The sequence below is a fragment of the Acomys minous genome (assembly GCF_964271855.1).
Source record: "Acomys minous genome assembly, chromosome: 17".
In the NCBI taxonomy this organism is placed as follows: Eukaryota; Metazoa; Chordata; class Mammalia; order Rodentia; family Muridae; genus Acomys; species Acomys minous.
The window spans coordinates 1,850,516-1,863,133 of NC_140500.1; the positions used below are offsets into that span (position 1 = coordinate 1,850,516).

The 12,618-nt window shown below is 50.0% G+C and overlaps 1 protein-coding gene across 2 annotated transcripts in view; it reads left to right on the forward strand.

Annotated features, from left to right (window-relative positions):
• TMTC1 (transmembrane O-mannosyltransferase targeting cadherins 1) overlaps positions 1-12,618 on the forward strand; it is a 188,317-nt gene that overhangs the window by 121,200 nt on the left and 54,499 nt on the right. For both annotated transcript variants that reach the window (XM_084764863.1, XM_084764862.1), the window contains exon 10: positions 8,497-8,664. In XM_084764863.1, coding sequence (XP_084620989.1) covers positions 8,497-8,664 — 168 coding nt within the window. The remainder of the gene's footprint in view (positions 1-8,496; positions 8,665-12,618) is intronic.

Here is a 12,618-nt window from a genome sequence, read left to right on the forward strand (position 1 = left end):
TCATCCAAAAGCTGCCTGTCCTTTTCTTCTCGGAGGCCCTGCCTTGGTACCTGGCAGCTGCATTGCCGAGGGGTGTTCCTTCCTGCTGGTGACTGTTGGACCCCTGTCCATGTCCCTGCTGTGCCCAGCATGGCTGCTGCCCCTGCAGAGGGATTGTCTCAGCAGAGGCCAAAGCCTTTTGATCAGAGGTTGGGTGAGTTCTACCCTTGAGCTATGGTCAGGGCCTGATAGAAGCTCGGGACTGGCTGGAGGTAGAGCCCGGCAGTTCACTGCAGGCCTCGGAGCAGCAGTCCCTTTCATGTCCCTTGACAGAGGCAAGGGATGCCAGAAGCGAGCTCTGGCTTCTCCCCGTGTTCTTCACTAAATGAGCACAGGAGACTCGAGGTTACAGACGCCTGAGTGTCTTCTGGAGAGCAGCGTTGGATTGCCATGGCGGAGCTGGGTTGTACATATTTCACAGTTCCAACCCATCTCCTGAATGACCTTGGGGTCTCAGCACACTCCCTCTCCCCGAGGATGCTGGGGGCGGGGGGGGGGGCGGTTATTGAGGCCCAGGAAGGGAAAGCTCCTAGCTCCTGGTGCCCTTGAAGGGGATGTGATGTTCTGATCAGCTCCAAAGATTGTATCATCTCCTTCCTCCCTTGGAGCTCATGCAGCTTCAGACACAAAAAAAGGGGAAAGTTACTGTGCCTGGGCCTCACCAAGAGCTCACCACTCAGGAAGGCTGTGAAAGCTAAAGCCTGCTAAGGAAACAGAAGGGATACTTAACTTCAGTGAGATAATACATGTATCCTACCCCCAAAACACTAGCCCTATGCTCACCCAGAGCGACTGCTGTGTAGCTCTGCTAAATTTGCCTGGTCTTCTCTGTCACTCAGAGAGGTATAACTTCACTTTCCTTGATAGTTTGGGACTTCTCACTCTTTATCTGAAGTGCCCCACCCCCACCCTGTACCTCATAACTGCTTTCAATCAATCTCTCTCTCTCTCTCTCTCTCTCTCTCTCTCTCTCTCTCTCTCTCTCTCACACACACACACACACACACACACACACACACACACACACACTCTTTCTGTCTCTCTCACATACACACACTCTCTCTGTCTCTCTGTCTCTGTCTGTCTCTCTCTCTCCCACCTCCTTGCTTCTGGCCACTGCTGAGACTTAAGCTTGTCTACCTATTGTTTTTCTCCAAACTCCAATACAATTGTTCTCAAGCCTCCTTCCAAGTCCTAGGGACTAGGGACCCACAAAAAGAAACCCTGATCCACTGATAATTTAAAGAAGGGAGGGAAGGAGAGAGGGGAGAAAAAAGAAGGGGGAGGGGATGGGAGGAAGGGACACTGAGCTGGGTGTCCCTGGAGGACACTGAGCTTCTACCCTTGGAGTCCTGCACCCGCTGGCCTTGGGTGCTCCTACCGGACCACAGAGGAGCCCAGTCCAGCCTCCAAGACACTCGCCTGGGTCCATAGCCTGCAGGGACTCATCTGGCTATCTACTAGAAAGGCCAGGTGGAGCCTGGCTCGCAGTGCCCTTTTATCTTCCTGCTTTGTGACTAACAGTTCCCAAGCTGCTCAGACTCTCTGGCTTCTGTTCTCTTCCAGCCTAACCTAGAAAAGGCTCTTTTCTTATTGGCTGCCAGGAGTCTCTGGATAAAAGAGACAGAGAACTTGGCTATTTGCTTGGCTTCTGGGGTCAGCGTTTTGCCATCAAATACACTGAAATAACATTTTTTGCTCTGATAAATGCCACTTTTGTGCATATCATATATGAGCAACCTGGGGAGTTTAGGGCCAAAATAATTCTTTCTCAGAAATTTTGCTCTTTTATTCTGACTCCAAGAGAAGCATATAATTTTATGGCTATCTTTTTGTATTTTATATAAAAAAGACACAGTGGAAGGCAGGGGGAGATGGGGGGGTGGGAGAAAGGAAGGGGAGGGAAAAGAAATCCTGAAATTCCATAGAACTGATGAAGCAGGCATAGCTGTGAACTCTCTCAGGCAGTTTGTGGAAACGGTTGAGTATTCGCCCTCATGGCAGCTGGAGGTCCTTCCACTCCAGGGGCACAGAGCACATCCCAGCAGCCACCGGGATGGCAGAGCAGGGACAGGGGCAGCCAGCCTGTGAAAAATGGGGGAAGGCGGAAGCTCAGCAGTGTGAGGCTCGGAAGAAAAGCCATCTGCACTCTTAGAAAGTATTCAGATGGGAGCTTGTGGGTGGGAGGGAAGCTGTGCTGAGGTGTGTGGATGGCAGTGTAAGTGCGTGATCACAGTGGCAGTGTGAGTCCATGATCACAGTGTCAGTGTTAGTCCATGATCACGATGGCAGTGTAAGTGCGTGATCACAGTGTCAGTGTAAGTCCATGATCACAGTGGCAGTGTAAGTCCATGATCACGATGACAGTGTAAGTCCATGATCACAGTGGCAGTGTAAGTGCATGATCACGATGACAGTGTAAGTCCATGATCACAGTGGCAGTGTTAGTCCATGATCACGATGGCAGTGTAAGTGCATGATCACAGTGGCAGTGTAAGTGCATGATCAGAGTGGCAGTGTAAGTCCATGATCACAGTGGCAGTGTAAGCGCATGATCACGATGACAGTGTAAGTCCGTGATCACAGTGGCAGTATAAGTCCATGATCACGATGACAGTGTAAGTCCATGATCACAGTGTCAGTGTAAGTCCATGATCACAGTGGCAGTGTAAGTCCATGATCACGATGGCAGTGTAAGTCCATGATCACAGTGGCAGTGTAAGTGCATGATCACGATGACAGTGTAAGTCCATGATCACAGTGTCAGTGTAAGTCCATGATCACGATGTCAGTGTAAGTCCATGAACACAGTGGCAGTGTAAGTCCATGATCACAGTGGCAGTGTAAGTCCATGATCACAGTGTCAGTGTAAGTGCATGATCACGATGACAGTGTAAATCCATGATCACAGTGTCAGTGTAAGTCCATGATCACGTGTTCTTTCCATACTGCCCGCCTGTCTTACATCGTATGAGATTTATACCATAAACAGAGCAGATGAATCCAATACTTGAAGCAAATACTCCTGCACAAGTGAGTGTGTAGTTTCAAGGGTATTTTTAAAGATACTTAAAAATGCTTGGAATTGTCCTGTAAATCAGATGCTTTGTTTAAGCAGGACTTTGATAAATTAAGTGTATTTATAGCTCTTACCACATGCTATATCCATGTGCGGAAAGTGGTACAGCAAGAGCACTCAGGAGTATGAAAGCAGTCAGCATGGGGCACGGCTTCTCTGTTTACCCAGTTTGTGGAACATGGATTAGTCCATGCAACCCTTTGAAGAGGTGTCCAGGCAGGGTTAATCCTGTGCTACACACAGTTAAGCTTCAGGAGGTGAAGTGACTCATCTCTCGCCCGTGTTTCTGATTCTTTGATCTCTCAGGAGGTTCCTTCATCTGAAGCTTCAGACAGTGTGTACCCAGGAGACTGTGCTCCCTCTACATACAACCCAGGGGCCTGTGCTCCCTCTACATACAATCCAGGGGCCTCTGCGCTCCCTCTACATACAACCCAGGGGCCTGCGCTCCCTCTACATACAACCCAGAAGACTGTGCTCCCTCTATATACAACCCAGGGGCCTGTGCTCCCTCTACATACAACCCAGGGGCCTGTGCTCCCTCTACATACAACCCAGGAGCCTGCGCTCCCTCTACATACAACCCAGGAGACTGCGCTCCCTCTACATACAACCCAGGAGCCTGCGCTCCCTCTACATACAACCCAGGGGCCTGCGCTCCCTCTACATACAACCCAGGGGCCTGCGCTCCCTCTACATACAACCCAGGAGACTGCGCTCCCTCTATATACAACCCAGGGGCCTGCGCTCCCTCTATATACAACCCAGGGGCCTGCGCTCCCTCTACATACAACCCAGGGGCCTGCGCTCCCTCTACATACAACCCAGGAGCCTGCGCTCCCTCTATATACAACCCAGGGGCCTGCGCTCCCTCTACATACAACCCAGGAGACTGTGCTCCCTCTATATACAACCCAGGGGCCTGTGCTCCCTCTATATACAACCCAGGGGCCTGCGCTCCCTCTACATACAACCCAGGGGCCTGCGCTCCCTCTACATACAACCCAGGAGACTGCGCTCCCTCTACATACAACCCAGGGGCCTGCGCTCCCTCTATATACAACCCAGGGGCCTGCGCTCCCTCTACATACAACCCAGGGGCCTGCGCTCCCTCTACATACAACCCAGGAGACTGTGCTCCCTCTATATACAACCCAGGGGCCTGCGCTCCCTCTACATACAACCCAGGAGACTGCGCTCCCTCTACATACAACCCAGGGGCCTGCGCTCCCTCTACATACAACCCAGGAGACTGTGCTCCCTCTACATACAACCCAGGGGCCTGTGCTCCCTCTACATACAACCCAGGAGACTGTGCTCCCTCTACATACAACCCAGGGGCCTGTGCTCCCTCTACATACAACCCAGGAGACTGTGCTCCCTCTACATACAACCCAGGGGCCTGCGCTCCCTCTACATACAACCCAGGGGCCTGCGCTCCCTCTACATACAAGTTGCCTGAGAGCTTAACGCCAACTATTTACAGGAGAGAGGCTGGTGCAGAGACAACTGTCGTCTTACAGATTTCCTGCCTCCTGTTTTATTTAGCAGAAACTAGCTACCTCCTCCTAATGTAACTACAGCACAAGAATCCTAATGCTATCATTTATTATTTAATGTACAGTGGGCATAATACAGCATCAAATCATGCCCTTTTACAAGGGAAGGAAATTAAGAGCCAGTAAATTTAAGTAATTTCCCCAAGATCAACAAACGTCAGGGTTGAGATGTAGACCAAGGATTTTGTCCAACGTCAGAGGCTTGCCTTATTCACCAGGAAAGGCCTCCTACATCTTAGTGCTGCTGGGTTAACTGTGAGGGGAAGTGAAGCATTGTATTGTCAAAGGACCCAGAGGAGAATTGTGCTGGTTATCAGATGGGAACCCATGGCGGTTGCCCTGGTTGTCCCGAGGACACACTGGAAACAACACAGCAATCTTTCCTGGAGACTCACACATGAAGAAGTCTTCCCTCCCGACTCAGGAGTACAGCACCTCGTGCAGGCCAGGGAGCTGCTCAGGAATGCTGCTGGGACGCTAGGCCAAGACTGAGGAACCACTCACCTCCAAATACATTTACCCCTCTGGAGAATTTTCCATGAAATATTCGAGGTGGAGAAAAAGTAGGGCAGAAGTGGGTTGCTCTTGGCTAACAGCAGCCTGCCACCTCTGAACAGCCACCATTGGCTTGGGCACAGGTACCTCCAGCTCTCAGCGGTCCTGGGCTTCACGTCTGACCCATGTGGGGATAACATTCATGAGACGGGAATTAAGACTTCCTGTGAGAAGAGCTATCAACAGGGCAGGGTCAAGTCAAAGGGCGCGATGCTTGGACCCTTTGGGGCGTGTTTAAAGTAAAAGCAGAGGGTTATGTCCGTCCTGCAATATTAGTTTTATCTGTAGAATATGTCAGTGGCTTGCTTGATCTTGTTCACAAGTTAAAAGGTAGGCTTTCAGCTGTGCTTGGTGGTACAGGCCTGTGACCCTGGGTACCTCCCAAGTCCTTCCCAGTGTGACCACATTGATTAAATCTCTTTCTTCTGATCTTACCAATAATGCAGAAGATGGGTGGCCAAACCTGCCTGTGACCCTAAGTTCCATGACACCCAAGATTGATGACCTGATATTTTGGCTCCTGGAAATCACATGGTAGAAGGAGAGAATATACCCCACAAGTCGTTCTCTGAGCCCCGGGAGAGAGAATCCTAGTAACAAGCAGAGCCATTTGCTTATGGCTTTGTAGGTTTGCGAAACTCTTCCAATTTTGAGCTAATGCTTCTGGCTCTGCAGATTTCCAACTTTGTCCAGTGCTGGGTTGGTGCGGGGCCTGTGCGCTTTGTGCAGAGTCTCTGGTCAGCATCCCAGCACTTCCTCAGTCAGAGTAACCAGACCAAGGCAGCCTCAGGTGCCATCTCCCTGGAGACAGAAGCACGTGGTTTCTCATAGGCTTCATTTTCCTCTTTCTCTGTGAGGCCTCATCCTGCCCCTGGCGGTGGAAAGAGCACACTTCTTTGCCTGCTACTGGGAACTGCACTAAAGCGGATGTTGAAAGATGGAGTTTCCAGATGGAGGAGCCTGTCAGTCACTGTGGTGTTTGTATCTGAAAGAATGTAACCGGTCTCAAGAAATTGCAAACCTAGCAGAGATTTTTTTTAATGTCTTAACATTTCTGAAGCCATGTGTTGACTCAGGGGCTCTGGGAAAAATGATCATGTTACTTGATATTAAAATCTATGCCAAATGGTAAGGTGGAGTTCTTCCCTCTCACAGAGCAGGGGCCAGAAAACTGCGTGGCCCATGAGTCAGCCCTGGCCCTCTGCTGTATTTACAAATAAACTTTGCTGGAGCACAGATATCCCCACACTTTTACGTGGTGTGTGCTTGCTCTCACACAGACAACATGAAGGAGAGATGACAGAGATGGAGGGAAATTAGCCCTCTGCTCTCCAAAGGTCACATACTTGTGTCCTATAAAAGGAGTTGACAATAAATAGACTGACAGGAGAAAAGGCAAACAGATGTATCACTGTGCACAGACAGCACAGTGAGTCTGAACCTCAGAGCAGGCCACAGCTTCTGTCCTCTCTTTTTAGGGAAGAGGCCAGTGGAGGCACATAGGTAGTTCTAGAAGGAGATGACGGGCCAGAGAACAGACAGTTGTGGTGATTGGTTTCAGTCTCTTCTATGATAGCTTAATCTTTCCTCAGGTAATGCCATTTCCCTAAGGAGCTCTCAGGCGATTGCATTTTCTTTGGTGGATCCGAACTTTAGGTAGATGGCGGAGCTTGAGAAGAAGCCCTTTCCTGTGTTTCTGAGAAAACAGGCCTGAGGGACAGGAGGGAGGGAGGCTGGAGTGGGGAGATCATGCAGACGGGAGTATGCTGCTTCAGTCCAGCAGGTAAATCCAGGGTGCTTGGGCGCTCTGAGCCCCCATCTGTAAACATCTGCACTACTTCCTGCCCACCCTTGTAGAGAAGGAGTTTCCAGGCCTCTCAGTTTCTGCACTCTGCCAACGTCTGCGTATCTGGCGTGTTGAGTGCTAGCTTTGGGGCTGTAGGCGAGTCATTTAACTTAGGACACGATGACGTAGAGGCTTTGAAGCTCACATTAGGTAACACGTGAAAAGTACTGTCCTTGCCCTGAAGTGCTGTGGAGAGCCTGGCACAGAGGAAGTCCCGTGAGCACCCAGACATACGGATGTGATGGTGCCAGTCACGGTCTTGCGGCCCTTGTCTGCCCACACTTGAGTGCACTGCTGTGCAGCTCTTGGATTCCAGCTCCTCCTTCCTGCTGTTCTGTCACAGGGCAGATCTGGTCCCCGCAACTAGTGAGCGCTCATGAACACAGAGCTAACGTGGAAGTTGGTGCGATTGGGTGTAGCTAGGATAGGGGACTCCCTTTGGCAAATCTTATGTTCTTCTGCGTCTGTTCTGCCAACAAGAAGCACCTCTGTGGGGACATGAGTACAGGAAGAGACCGTGTGTTTTCAGAAGTGTGCTGCTACCAAACCCTGGGCAAGCTCGCGCAGAGCCAATGGGAAACCCCGCAGCCTAGCTCAGGAGGCAGCTTTGCTCAGTTGCCATTTACGTAGCACATCGCTGGTCCTCAGGGACTGCTGTCCCTCCCAGATGTCCACTGGGGTAGGACCAGCGGTGGCTCAGGCTCTGGACTCAAACACAGCTCATCACCTGGTGAGGGAAGCATGAGGAGGCTCGGCCAGGGAGTCCCCTCAGGGCCCAGGCAGGGCGTCCACTCCAGGCTCTGAGTCGGTGACTTCACACCAGGTCTGGAGAGCTAGTGAGCCGCCCTGTGAGTTGGTGCCTTTGAGAACCCACACATGTCTGTGACAGGGACTTCATATGTGTTCCCCTAGCAAGGGCAGCCTGATTGTCCTAATATCGTGTTTGGGAACTATCCGCCCATAATGAGCCCCAACCCACAGTGACTGTCTTAGTCACTGTTCTGTTGCTGTGAAGAGACACCATGACCCAGGCAACGCGTATAAAAGAAAACATTTGGTTGGGGGCTTGCTTACAGTGTCAGAGGCTCAGTCCGCACGCTGGGGAGAGTGGTGGCGTACAAGCAGGCGCTAGAGCAGCAGCCGAGAGCCACAACCTCCAAGTGACAAAGCCAGACCTTCTAACACTTCCAATAGTGCCACACCCTGGTGACAGTATGTAAATATATGAGCCTATGGGGGGCACTCAATTTAAACCACCACAGTGACCTTCTGACCTACAGCAGCCCCCCACATAGTGACCCCCACCCACAGTGACTTTTTACCCACACTGACCCTCTGACCTACAGCAGCCCCCCACAGTGACCCCCACCCACGGTGACCTTTCACCCACACTGACCTGCTCCTCTGCTGTGTTCCAGCATGGGCTACTGCATTCTCCTCGTGCATGGACTGAGCAAGCTCTGCGCTGGGCTGAGTCGCTGTGGGGCCACCTCCCTGGTGACGGCCACTGTGTTGCTGCTGCTGCTCTTTTCCTGGAAAACGGTGAAGCAGAACGAGATCTGGCTGTCCAGAGAGTCCTTATTCAGGTACGACTACACAGGGCACGCGCGTGTGGCCGCGCCCTTTCACTGGTAGCAGCCGCGCTTCCAGACGAAGTAACATGGGCCTGTGGTGCGTGCTCATCTAGAAAGCCACTTTTAATACATTTGAAACGAAAGATATAATTTTATTTGGGGGCTTAATTTTGGATTTTTCTAAGGTGATAATAAAATTTAACACGAATTCATTCTAAGTGGATTTATGAGAGCAAGAAGATTCCAGGTCTGGGAAGTTGGGTGGAAACACCTACTGATGAGCTGGGCTGTGAAGTCAGTCACCGAAGTGAAATCTACACGCCTCATCTCGGCACTCAGCCAGTTCAAGGGCGTAAGACAGGCAGTGCCTCTCTCCGGAATATTCCAGAGCATTAAATCATGATCTCTGATCTCATTGTTTATTTTAAACATAAATTTAGGTGAGGAAATAAGACTTTCTTTTTCTGTTTTTTTTTTTCCCTCTGTGATGGAATTTTTTCCTGAACGCAAGCATGTGTTGCTGGGTTAATATTGGCTGCTCAGGAGTAGAGAGCACTTGCCGAGCACACTGGGTTGGACCCCCAGCATCATTCTTATGTGAGTGTGTGCATTAGTGTGCCTGTGTATATATGGTATGTGCACATATACACATATGAGTGTGTGCATACATATTTATAAGTATGTAAACACATTTTATACATACATAAACATATAAATATGTGTTTATATATGTATATGTACATGTGTATCCATTTATGTGTATATATGTTAACCTATAGCTTTCAGCCGATCCCAAAATATTAATATTAATATTAGTTGTGAAAGAGTGAATGAATGCATAAACAAATGGATGAGTGGATGTTCACTAGGCTCTGCTACCTGCTGGAAGTAATGTCTGAGGCCAGCCTTGGGGGAGCACGCCTGTAATCCCAGGACTTGGGAGGCAGAGGCAGGCAGATCTCTTCGAGTTTGAGGCCAGCCTGGTCTACATAGAGTTTCAGGGCAGTCAAGGCTACACAGTGAGAACTGAGGTGGGTGGAGAGTATGTCTGATCTTCCTACCCCAAAACAGAGGCATTTTTAACTTAGAGTGCCTATCTGGGCGTCACTTACCAACACAGCGCTGCTGCCACCTGGTTCTATAGAGGGCCTGCTGTAGGGTAAAGCATTTTTTAAATATATTTTTTATTGAAAAACAAAATAATTCATATTACATCTCATTTGCTATCCCATCCCATGCATCCTCCCATTCCTCCCTCCCTCCTGCTTTCACCCCATTTCCCTTCCCTATGACTGTGACTGAGGGGGACCTCCTCCTCCTGTATATGCTCATAGGGTATCAAGTCTCTCCTTGGTAGTCTGCTAGCCTTCCTCCGAGTGCCACCGGGCCTCCCCATCAAGGGGACATGGCCAAATATGGGGTACCAGAGTCCATGTGAAAGTCAGTTCCTAGTCTCCACTTAACTGTGGAGAATGTTCTGTCCCTTGGCTAGATCTGGGTAGGTGTTAGGGCTTATTTTTTTAATCACGCACAATAACGGCTTCATGTGGACGCTCTTGGCGTGACTATAAGGCATGTGGTCACTTCATTCCCTCCCCTCTGTCTTCTGTCTTCTGTCTCTTCCCGCTGACCCCCTTCTTCCAAGCTACTACTGCTCTACTTTCAGCTCTTTCATAAAATAATATATTTATAGTTTTATTTTATGAACATTGGTGTTCGCCCACATGTATGACTGTGTGAAGTGTCTGTGGGAGAGCGTCAGATCCTCTGGAACTGGAGCTACAGACAGTTGCGAGCTGCCATGTGGGTGCTGGAAATTGAATCCGGATCCTCTGAAAAGGCTGCCCGTGCTCTTAGCCACTGAGCCATCTCTCTAGCCCCCTCATTTTTTTAAAACAAGTTTATTTTATTTTATTTTATTTTATGTGCATGAGTATTTTGTCTGCATGCATGTCTGCATACCTTTTACATGCCTGGTGCCTACAGAGGCCAGAGGACGGTATCTGATCCCAGGAACTGGAGTCACAAATGGCTTTGAGCCATCATGTGGGTGCTGGGAGTCCAGCACAGGTGCTCTGACCGCTGAGCCATCTCTCCAGCCCCCTTCCCTTTGTGGTAAGCCAGTGCGGTTCATTAGAGCTGATGGGCAGGTGAGGGTTTGTTTATAGGATCGTAAACACTTTACCCATGGCTACACCACAAAGACACAGTCTCTTCCTACCTCCTCACCTGGTTTGTTTTGATGCATTCTTCCCTTGTCTAGAGTCATTTTAGAAACACTGGGCATTGAAGCTCAGACACAGAAATTCCTCTTGGTTTCTTGGTTTAATCTTCTTTCTCTCACTTTTAATAGGTGATGTTTTTATGAAACACTCTCCAGCCATTCTGCTGTGGTGGTTGACTGTGTTCCCTGGGCAAAGCTGCACAGTGGGATGGCACCTGCTAATGATGGTTGCTACCTAATCAAAACAACATAGGTGGTTGGGGTGGAAGGCATCGTTTGCTCCAAGGATAATAAGCTAGAGCTCAAACTGATGACAGCAGTTAAAAAAATAAACAACAACAACAACAAAGCCAGGCAGCACACTGGCTTCGCACCAGGACCCTCCCGTCCCTTTAGGTGAAAGTATGTGGGGAGTGGCTGACCAGGAAAGCAACCATTCCGCAGTTGTGCTGGGAGGCCTTGGAAGATCGGGTCAATTTTCGTGTCATGTGCAGTCAGCGTAACTGATACTTTAAATAAGACTTTGGCTCTAAGTCCTGGGAAAAGCTGGAGGCCTGTGGGATCTTTTTTTCTTTAAGGCCAGCTGTGTATGTGGCTTCATCTGTGGGAACTAGTGTTGATCACACTTGGACACTTCACTGCTGGCTTCTGAGGTAGCGCTGGGTGAGTGACAGACGGTAACAGCTGGAGTTAGACTTTCTGCCCCATGCTGAGTCCACCTGTTTAACTGCTTACTCTTGGGAAAATCACGGAGAACAACACTGTTTATTATCCAAGGTGTAGTGTAAGAATAAAACAGTGTGTGGGAAATGCCTCCAACAATGTCTGCCGTGACGTAAACACTGTGTAAAGTTCTCAGACTATAACTGTGCTCTGTGTTCTGCAGTAAGAGGAGAGCAGGAGGCAGGGTGACAGACGGGGAGGAGAGGAGGGCTGACTCGCCAGGGGCCTGGAAGCCAGCGTAGTGCAGATGCCACTGGAGTCCTGCGGCTCAGCATCAGACACCAAACGGCTTCTGGCCTTGGCCACGGTTGACCAGGAAGACTCTGGCCTCTTCACCTAGGTTACAGCATAGAATAATTAGCATCTTCCGTGGAATGAAATGAGAAGACGGCCCGTGGTAGGTGGCCCTTGCCCAGTGCCACCATCTGTCTGTGGCAGTATGACACCTTGGGCCAAAGCCGATTTAGAACTGAGGAGAAGCATAGCTCTTCTTACTTTGCTCTGACTTTCTGGCTCCCACTAGCAGGGTCTGAATGTTTAGTCTCTACCTAGGAACTTGAGGTGGTTCTCCCAACCTGTTACCCAGTAATGTGAACAAAATGAGTCCATTTTCTAAATCCCGGGAGAGACACCTGAAGAAGGTGGCTGGGTCACCCCCCCCCCATTTCTTCTATTTCTCAAGTCATCTACAAATAAGAGGTGTGGGGCAGACATGTGAAATGCATGTGTTAAAATGCTGAGCAGTGAGGGCTGGAGAGATGGCTCAGCCACTGAGAGCACTGGCTGCTCTTCCAGAGGACTTGGCTTGGGTTCCCAGCACCCACATGGCAGCTCACCACCACCTGTAGCTCCACTTCCAGGGATGAGGTGCTCTCTTCTGGCCTCTGTGGGCACTGCACAGACACACATGCAGGCAACACACGCATGCGCATACACATAAACAGAATGCTGAGTGTGGGCACATCCGTGTGACCCCAGCACTTAGGAGTTGCATACTCTGTCACCTCAGCACTTGGAGT